Source organism: Bombyx mandarina, chromosome 01, assembly GCF_030267445.1.
Source record: "Bombyx mandarina strain Sakado chromosome 01, ASM3026744v2".
NCBI lineage: Eukaryota > Metazoa > Arthropoda > Insecta > Lepidoptera > Bombycidae > Bombyx > Bombyx mandarina.
The window spans coordinates 13,213,718-13,223,792 of record NC_143208.1 but is presented as its reverse complement, the minus strand read 5'-3'; the positions used below and the strand labels follow the sequence as shown (position 1 = coordinate 13,223,792).

Sequence of the window (10,075 nt, the reverse complement as noted above, 5' to 3'; positions counted from 1 at the left end):
TCACTCACCTTTTCAACGATGTATGTTTGGTACCATTGCTCAGCAGCTTGTGCTTTGGTTTGTCAAAAACTCCAGTAGGAGTCGATGAGGATATGGTGAGATCGCTCGTGAAGGAGCTAGTGGACGATTCTTTGGATATATTAGTCCTGGCCCTCCTGGCTGCTGACTCGGGACTGCCGGGGCTCCCGACCAGTTCGAGTGCCATTCGGCCCTTTCCAGGAACTGGCGGAGGCTTCTGATCCACCGGCACGATGTACGACAGCATTGTTGCTGTGCTCAAAGTCTTAAAACTTCAAAACTCTCACTCGCAACTTATGTGTTGGTGTCCATTTTGATGCGAACTAGTTTATTTTAATGTCCGTATTAAAACACTTTGACACAAGTGAGATCTGAAAATAAAGAACGAATTTATTGAATTGTGAGCATATGGATAACGAACAAAGTATCAGTTTGAATATTTACTGCATTAAAAATCAAATTGGCATTGCGTTTTAAATTATAACCTTGCAAAATCACCTTCACCTTAAATCTATTAATAAACAGCGCTACGCTGTTTTCCGCGTGAATGAGGGGACGACAACAATTATATTAGTCATGATAGACTTCTCTTATTCTCAAACAAACGCGAATACTAAAATTTAATAATTTGCGAATGCAACGAATTTAATTACTTTATAAGAACGAGCTTCCTTGTACCACCTTCAATAAATCGAATGTTGAACGTATGTATATGTATAAATAAAAGTCAAAGGTTTGGAATTTCCAAAAACAAAAAAAAAAAGTACACTCTATTCAATGCCGATTTGATTCGTGAGCCCGTTGTGGTGCGATAAATATAGTATCAGCTTGAGAAAAACATCTGTTGTGAAAAATTTCACATGGAAATTATCTTTTTCCATTAAAACACGAGTAAACATTACGCTTGTAGAACGAGAACGTCCTTGATCTTGAATGAATCGAGAATCTGTACCGCGTAGCCTTTATACTGTCTACAGGAGAAAATACTTTTATCTTATCGTTACAACATGTGCGGCTTCTGTTTGAAATAACTAAACGTTAAAATACATGGATGTGTTTGTAAGTTTTGCGGAGCATTCATGCGTTTCGGTTTGAAGGGTGAGTGAGCCATTTTTACGACGGAATAATTAAAATTTCAGCTATGTTTTTGAATGCGAGCACCATTCCGGCCATAGATTATACACTTAAATTCCGGCTGTGACGGCTTTGGTCTTCGGAAACAATTGACACCGTACGGGCGAGTTCAATTATGTCAATAAATGTAAAAAGTTTCTGACAGATAATGTTCCGATAGACACGTGATTCATTGGCATCGTATTTTATGCTTTTATTTATTTGTGGAACTTCGCCACAATCTTGTGTACACAGTTATTGTTTATGTTCTACATTAAATTTTCACTAATGAATTGAATATTAATTAGATGTGTTTTTGTTTACTGAACTGAACGATAAGAGGGATCAATGTAAAACGTCGAAGAAGATTTTCAATATATTAGAAAGAGGTTTGCGTTTTTTCTCACGCTACAGAGAACAAGCGAGAAGTCATGTTGCTTTAATTTAATAATGACAATGTGCAGTCGACGTGCACCACTGAGCTCACATCGCTTGTTCCACATCTTGCCTTTGCCAAGGTCAGAAGCAATTACGTGCATGATTTTAGATAATCATCTAAATATAGGTACCTACGCTTTGTACACCTCAGCGCCTCACTTCATAATTTTGAATCATCTAATTTTTTTTCGCTTTTAATAAAATACCATTAACTTATTTAGCTCGGAGAGAGATGTTCAATCAATGTATTTATAATTAATTAATGTACGACGTTTTAAATAGATAATGCTTATTTTTCAACGATGATTCATTTCGATCGTTACGTGATTGATGTTGCAATTAAAATGAGCGTACGCATGTTTCATTACATGCTTAGGAACTTTTTTTTTATAATAATCTATGTTTTATTATACGGTATAAAATAAATTAAACACTGCTCTGCGGCCAAATCTCATTTACGTTAAGTCGGTACAAATTCTATAAAAATATAGGCCACAAAATATTAATTAATTTATTTATTTATTTCTAAACTGTAAAACAAAATAGTTCCGTATCATGTTCTGCCCCTTACATATAGCGTTCTTTTTTCGGTTTCTTTAGTAACTATAACTACATAAATAAATAAAGACGAACTCTATCATCTTCTATCAAGTCAATAAAAATATGACGGATAAAATAACATGCTATTAAAAAAAAAAAAAAAATATTTTCCCCTTTGCTTATCAACCGAGATTCTATTTTTTTTGTTCTTGTTAAAGTAATTATCTATGGCTATACAAGCATAACGGTAATATTTAAAAAAGTCTACGTATGTTTTTTTTTTCAAAATAAAAGAATAAATGTTATACAAACACAAAAGAAAAGAACACTAAAAAAAACTTTAAGTTTCAAAATTATAGTCGATTTTCCTTTGTTTAGCGAACACTAGAGTGTACATAAATGTTTTCGATCGTGCATATTTCCCCTCCCGAGTCCCGGTATGAAATAAATTGTTGACTAGCTCCGGTGCCGTCACAACTAACTACCTTAGAATAAGGAACTTCCCACGTTGAACATTTACTTAACGGCTCAAAGCGGGAGATGGATCTCGGGTTCAAAGAACGTATTTACGAAAGTCACATCATGTATGTACGTAATGCGGAGTGCTTTCGAGATAACTCCCGATTGATACTCTTTTTGCAGTGTATTTACCTGACATCGTTCTTCTAAGATGTCAATTGGGTACGAAGTGTACCAGAATAAAAATATAGTACTTTAATAATAAACCATAACTTCAGCTGTTAGCTCATATAAAACTTTTTTATCGTATCATTTTTATTTTACCTACAATTATTTTTCTCAACATTTTTATTATTTTTATTTACTGGTGGTAGGACCTCTTGTAAGTACACGCGGGTAGGTACCACAGCCCCGCCTATTTCTGCCGTGAAGCAGTAATGCGTTTCGGTTTGAAGGGTGAGGCAGCCGTTGTAACTATACTGAGATCTTAGAACTTATATCTCAAGGTGGGTGGCGCATTTACGTTGTAGATGTCTATGGGCTTCAGTAACCACATAACACCAGGTGGGCTGTGAGCTCATCCATCCATCTAAGCAATAAAAAAAATCTAGTTTTCAAATTAATTTTATATATAATATACAGATTAAACAAACATAAACTAATTGAATAATATTTTTAGAATATAGACAACAGTAAAGTTATAATTTTTAGTCAATAGAAATTACGAAATAAATTTATTTCACGTGGAACTCTAAAACGCTAAAAAAAAGTTTGGTACATCTTCTCCGACAAACAGATTTTTCGACCAATATTTTTTTTGAGTAGCTATTAACGTGTTTAGTAAATTAACAGTTAATATTGAAAGCGTTTTTTCTTTCACGAAAAGTGTGTCAATAGTAAAACAAAAAAGAAAATCTGAATAGATAATACATAAAGTGAATCTATATCTTGAGGAATCAGATTATGGTCGAATTTCGATCATTCGACGAACACTACTTATTATAGTGTTTTGATAAGCTTTCTTCTTTTCAGCGCGTCTCTTAAGACGAAAAACCGACAATACAGGCCTTACTCGGCAAATCATCTCTACGTAACTGATCTCGCAAACACGTAATTCGCTTAGATATTATCTTTATATTTAATGTTTTCAATGCTAATATGAAACAAATTTATACAGTAATAAATAGGGCGTGTGCCTGCCCGTATCCTAAGCAAGCGAGGAATTGTGCATTTTAAATCGAAGCGAAGGTCAGACGTTATTCCAAAACAATTCGTAGGGTAGGCTTAACGTTAACTGGTAAAATTGTCCGGTGATTGCTCTAGGATACATAAATTAATTAGAAAATAAATGTCATTCGATCTGGATCAGTCCAATACAGATTTACGTGTTTCTTACGTGATCTTGTTTAATCAACAAATAACGCGTCAAAATGACGAACATCATTTTGCAGCACTTTCGGTGGAACCACAACGAAATTTTCGATTGAATTGAATCTCCACAATAAAAAACCTGCAACACTAACTTTCTATTTAGCCAATATTATCATATCAGCAACAAGAAACTTATCGACGTGCATAAAAAAATTCGTAATAGAAAAAAATCGTATAACTTTAAAAATGTTGTCAACAGATGATGTAAATGAGACACTACATTAGGTATTATTAGACCATTTAACCTTTCAATCATTGATTTCTAGACATTACGTCATCTATATATAGGTACAGAGCGACATAATACTCGTAGTCAAGTATCCACTCCGTTCTCTATTTCTAGCCATGGAGGAGTTTTAGTGTTATCAATTTAAGTATTTGAAAATAGTCAGCTTTTTAACAAAAGAAAAAAATATTATATAAATTATATAAATACTAAATATGAACTTAAATTCTGATGTGTCGATGTGATTATGATCGAATTTCGGTTTTTGGGCGAATAATCATATTAGAAATTTGTGAAACAATATATCGGAATGAAATATGTACGTAAAATAGTTTATTTGTTTTTACTGCATAAAAATGTATGGTCGGAAATAAAGATTTGAACACGATCTATGTGTTCGTATCTTCAATTAAGTGCTTATTGATGATAAATAAAATTAAAACTTAATGTTTTGTCAAATCAATATAACGTTAACGATAATGAACAGTTAGTACCAAACAAATTCTTGGTTAATATGCTTCTATAAAGATTTAGTTTAAGGCACTGCTCACTGCGGCTTCTGTCCGTACAAAGATTGACTAAAAATATCAATTGCTTTTAACGAGGCTTATGACGTTTCGTTGATGACGGTAAATCGCGAAATGCGTAGATAGTTACATGGCGCGCGTCATCACCACTCTTTGTGTTAGTTATTGTACACTTAATATTTTGGAAATTAGGAGCATATGTAATAGGTTGGGGAAAAGTCTTTTCGCATTATATGTATGTATAAACTTGTAATAAAATCTCTTTGACTATACTATTTGTATCTGGCTGGTTTTGGTATCATTAAAAGTGTAAATTTTAAAGAAGATAATTCCAAAATCAAATTAGGAAAATGTGTGATTTTTATTTATTTTTTGTACTGTCAAGATGAGTTAATCTAATGAAGAAATTCGATACATTTTAAAATTTTACTACAAAAAAGATAAAAATGCAACGCAAGCCTCGGAAAAAATTTGCAATGTTTATGGACCTAGTGCAGTGTCTGTGAGAGTAGCACAAAATCCGGAAATTTTGATGTCAAAGATGCACGTCGCTCTGTCCACCCTATTACGGATAAAATGAATGCCATTTTTGAGAAATTGGAGCAAGATCGGCATATCTGTAGTTACGACGTAGCTGAAGAACTGGGAATTGACTACAAAACAGTTTTGGCGCATTTGAAAAAAACTGGGTACACAAAAAATCTCGTTAATGGGTACCTCACGAGCTCACTAAAAGAAACCTAATGAACCGTGTACTCATTTGTGATTCTCTATTACCACATAATGAAACCGAACCATTTTTGAAGAAGCTGATAACTGGTGATGAAAAGTAGATCACGTTCGACAAGAATGTGCGAAAAAGGTCGTAGTCAAAGGCCGGTCAGGGTTCACAGACTGTGTCGAAACCCCGGTTAACTCGCAACAAGGTGATGCTGTGTGTGTGGTGGGATTGGAAGGGCATTATCCATTATGAGCTGTTACCACCAGGCAGGACCATCGATTCTGAACTCTACTGCGAACAACTGATGAGATTAAAGCAAGGAGTTGATAGAAAGCGGCCGGAATTAATCAACAGAAGGGGTGTGGTTTTTCATTATGATAACGCTTGACCTCACACATCTTTAGCCACTCAGCAAAAACTAAGAGAGCTTGGCTGGGAGGTGTTAATGCATCCGCCGTATAGTACTGACCTTGCACCTTCAGATTTCCACTTGTTTCGGTCTTTTCAGGATTATTTAGGCAGTGTCAGGTTAGCATCACGAGAGGACTGCCAAAAGCAATTGTCGCGGTATTTTGATCGGAAGCCCAAAAATTTCTATAGCAATGGGATCATGTCCCCACCTACAAGATGGAAAAAAGTTATCGAAAAAAATGGTACCTACATACTTTAGTTAAATGTAAATAAACTATATTAAAAAATGTTGTGAATTTTCTTAAAAATTGCGAAGAAACTTTTTCCCCAACCGATTATGCAAAAATCGTTAGTTAATAAATATACCTCTATATTTATTTATATATCATTTATATTACAAGATATTGTTCAAGATTTAGAATTATAAAACATTAATTGACAGCATGCTTCGTACGAAGCGCTGCTGAAATTGGTTCTTAAGGACTACGAAAACATTTACTGGTGGTAGGACCTCTTGTGAGTCCGCGCGGCTAGGTACCACCGCCCTGCCTATTTCTGCCGTAAGCAGTAATGCGTTTCGATTTGAAGGGTGGGGCAGCCGTTGTAGCTTATACTTGAGACCTTAGTACTTATATCTCAAGGCGGGTAGCGCATTTACGTTGTGGATGTCTATGGGCTCCAGTAACCACTTAACACCAGGTGGGCTATGAGCTCGTCCACCCATCTAAGCAATAAAGAAATAAAAAATATGTTAATTTTTTCAGCTTAATCTCGTGTCTATTATTTTCATATTTCCGGCGCTTAAGATACCTTATAGTCCTTGACGTCACGGGCTACTCTGATGATGGGTGACGTAACGAAACTTATTATTACTTCAATAACTAAGGCGTGGCGCTCTCATCGTGGCACCCTGCGACACGATATTGAGCCGTCTTTCCATGTTCCAAATTAAGAAATATGTCTAATACGTTTTGCGTGGCCCTACAGGTCTGAAAACATCGCTGAGTTTCTCGCCGGGTCTTCTCAGCAGGTCGCAATTCCGATCCGGTAGTAGATTCATTCGCGAAGCAGCGGCTCTTGAGTTGTTATGTCTTCTTCGGAGACACTCGGGCAGCTGTTAACAAATCCCACCCCTCCTGGCTAAGCCTTGCTCGCCCACCTGTCCTGGTGAAACTGGAAAGGCCTCCGGGCCACCAGTAATACTTCAATCATAAAAAAGGTCACAAAGAAGTATCAAAGAAGTATAAAAGTATCTCTAATCGAGTCCTTTTAAAGTTTTCAAGACTCTTCCGAGCAAACACCGTTATAGCGATTTATATATTGAAGTATCCGCACTGTGAATGCAGACTAGGGTTAGTTTTGTGTTTGAGAATACGACGATTGTGTGAGAATGACATTATAAAAACATTCTTTCGAGAAACAAAGGTCACTCGCCTCCGCTGAACCCGGCAAACTGTGGTAGTACTAACTCCGGCTGTGTCGATTCTAATCACTATAGCTAATTGAAAACATTTGCGATAACGATACAATATTTACGAGCGCCATTACAGTATGGTTTACTTTCAAATTTAAATTTAAATATAAAAAAAAAACGCTTTCTGCTTTTAACTGCTCTTTTAAAACTATATTCTGAGTTCAGAGGTCTAGTTTCAGAATTCTCGTAACGATTTTAACGTAATGCCAATAAACTTTAAAAGACATCGGAGCGCATAAAATACATCCACATCACGAAAAATAGGCAACATATTTTTAAGTTATGACATAACAAAATTCTAGAATCTAACTTTTTGTTATCTTCATTTTTAGAAGCAAAAAAAAACTATAAAAAATCGTGAACTCTTAGATTTCGTTATTTCTGGTGTGAACGTTTTAATATTGCGAGATTGAAAATGGACATTTGTTTTAGCGAATCTCTTTTAAAGTGTTGCAGGAATTAATGCTTTTACCGTCTTATATTTGTTTCACATGTATTATTTATTATGTTTATTTGGTAAATCGTAATGAGGATTCGTTAAATACAACTTTCGTACTTGTATGCATTTTTTAAGACAATGATTTAGATGTGAATAAAGAGTGTGATAAAAAAAAATGTTTTTTTTCCGAATACTTTCTCACTTTCGGTATATGTCTACCCTCTATATAATATGTATATACAAAATAAATAATATGTTGTAAGTTTATGTAAGGTTTTTTTGGTACACTTCGAAATTTCTCGAGTTTCTTTTTTAAGGTTTGCTCGAGGACAGTTCATTTCGAAATTAACTTTTTCAATTTGAAAAAACCAGTACCTTTATTCAGCCTTTATTTCTTATATTACGTAACAAGGATCAATATGCATTATATAATATGATAGATACATGATAAAGAGTATCCAGTTAGTTTACAAGACAAATCGACGATTTCCGTGAAGCTTTTCACGACGCATTTAAAAAAAAAGCTAAAAAAGCTATTTTACATTAAATGACACGGTCTTCAACAAGACTAGCATACCGCTTACCTTACAGTGGGCTGTCACCGTCGCTTACATATGTACGTGCCTACTGCAGAGAATTCTCTTGAAACCTCGTTTGAAGAAGGATAGAACATACCGCTCAGTAAATACCGTGGAGGTGAATATATTTCAGAGCCATACACAGGCGTACTATAGACGAGCCACAAGACGAAAAGTCTTTTTTTAAGCATTTTCTTAGATTTTCGGGAAGCATAAACATATAATAAATGATAATAGTCGTCCGTCAGACCACGAAAAACTAAAAGTTATCATTGGTTACGTCGGAAAATATTTAATTTAAATAAACAACGAGTATCGGTCTGTTTTTATTAAGCGACTTTAAAAAAAGGATGAGGTTCTCAAATCGACTTATTTTTTTTTAAATGTTTTACCACTGGACTTTTTTTTGGTGAACCGATTTTGATGATTCTTTTTTTATTTTTGCTTGTTTAAAAACTGGTGCTTCTGACATGATCTCACAATTTTTTTATCAATTTATGCATATTTAATAAGTCAATCAATGACTTCGACTACGTTTATATTATCGATACTCTCATTTTATTTTGCAGAACTCCTTATCTTTAAGTGTTATTTATGACTACCGGCCCGCTCCGGCTCCGCTCGGGTCTTTAACAAAAATTTCAACGATATTCGACCATGTTTTATTTTTTTAAATAAAATAATACTTATCGCGGCATAACTATAATAGCTAGACATATGCCGTCGCGACACTTTTTTAAATAATAATGTGTTCTACAAAGTCGTAATACATTATCTTATTCTATCATCAATAGTTTTTGCAGGGCACGCGATGTAAAGAATATTTTAGATAGTTTTTTTACACCTTGGGTTACATTATTGGAGTTTTAGTAAGGATCCCTATTTTTTTTTTAAAAAGATTCTAGCCTATGTCACTCTGGAATAGTGTAACTTCCAAACAATGAAAGAATTTTTCAAATCGGTTCAGTATCTTCGGAGTCTATTCAATACAAACAAACAAACAAATATTTCCTCTTTATAATATTAGTATAGATAGATTGTTTTTAAAATATATGTATATAAAGCGTGGTAAAATGTCTGCAAGTGAATCCCAGAAACGCGCGTTGAATTTATAACAGGTCCTCTTGTCAATGCGGACATCGCGACGTCGACTCACGAATTTGAAATGATGGCGACAAGTTTTTCTACATTTTATTGTCTTAACAGTTACTTTACTTGTTTTTAAACACTATTTCCTTAACTTGTACCTTAGAACTTTTCTAGTTGAACATTGACGGACGAATATTTAAAAGTAACAGCAATTTCTTGTTTCTTCACTTGAAACATTTCCGCTTTTTATTAGCATTGCAGGCAGACGCTACCACCTGATAGTGAGTTGTCATCGTCGCTCACAGACATCAGCAATGTCAGGTATTGCAGGTAAGCTGCTGCTTACTCCATGTTTTCATAACTAGTGAAATGACGTGGGAGGAAGTAGGACAAACTTTTTTTTATTGCTTAGATGGGTGGATGAGCTCACAGCCCACCTAGTGTTAAGGTTACTAGAGTCCATAGACATCTACGACGTAAATGCGCCACCCACCTTGAGATATAAGTTCTAAGGTCTCAGTATAGTTACTGTCCAAGATCGATGCAAATCGAAGAATTTGATTCAAGCCCTACACCCCAGCAGAGTGTATAGAAAAGAAAGAAAAAGAAGC

The 10,075-nt window shown here is 34.8% G+C and overlaps 1 protein-coding gene across 2 annotated transcripts in view; it reads right to left on the bottom strand.

Moving 5' to 3' along the window:
* LOC114245195 (uncharacterized) overlaps window positions 1-10,075 on the bottom strand; it is a 61,304-nt gene that overhangs the window by 38,759 nt on the left and 12,470 nt on the right. For both annotated transcript variants that reach the window (XM_089731812.1, XM_028177267.2), the window contains exon 2: window positions 9-389. In XM_089731812.1, coding sequence (XP_089587938.1) covers window positions 9-265 — 257 coding nt within the window. In that variant the 5' untranslated portion in view covers window positions 266-389. The remainder of the gene's footprint in view (window positions 1-8; window positions 390-10,075) is intronic.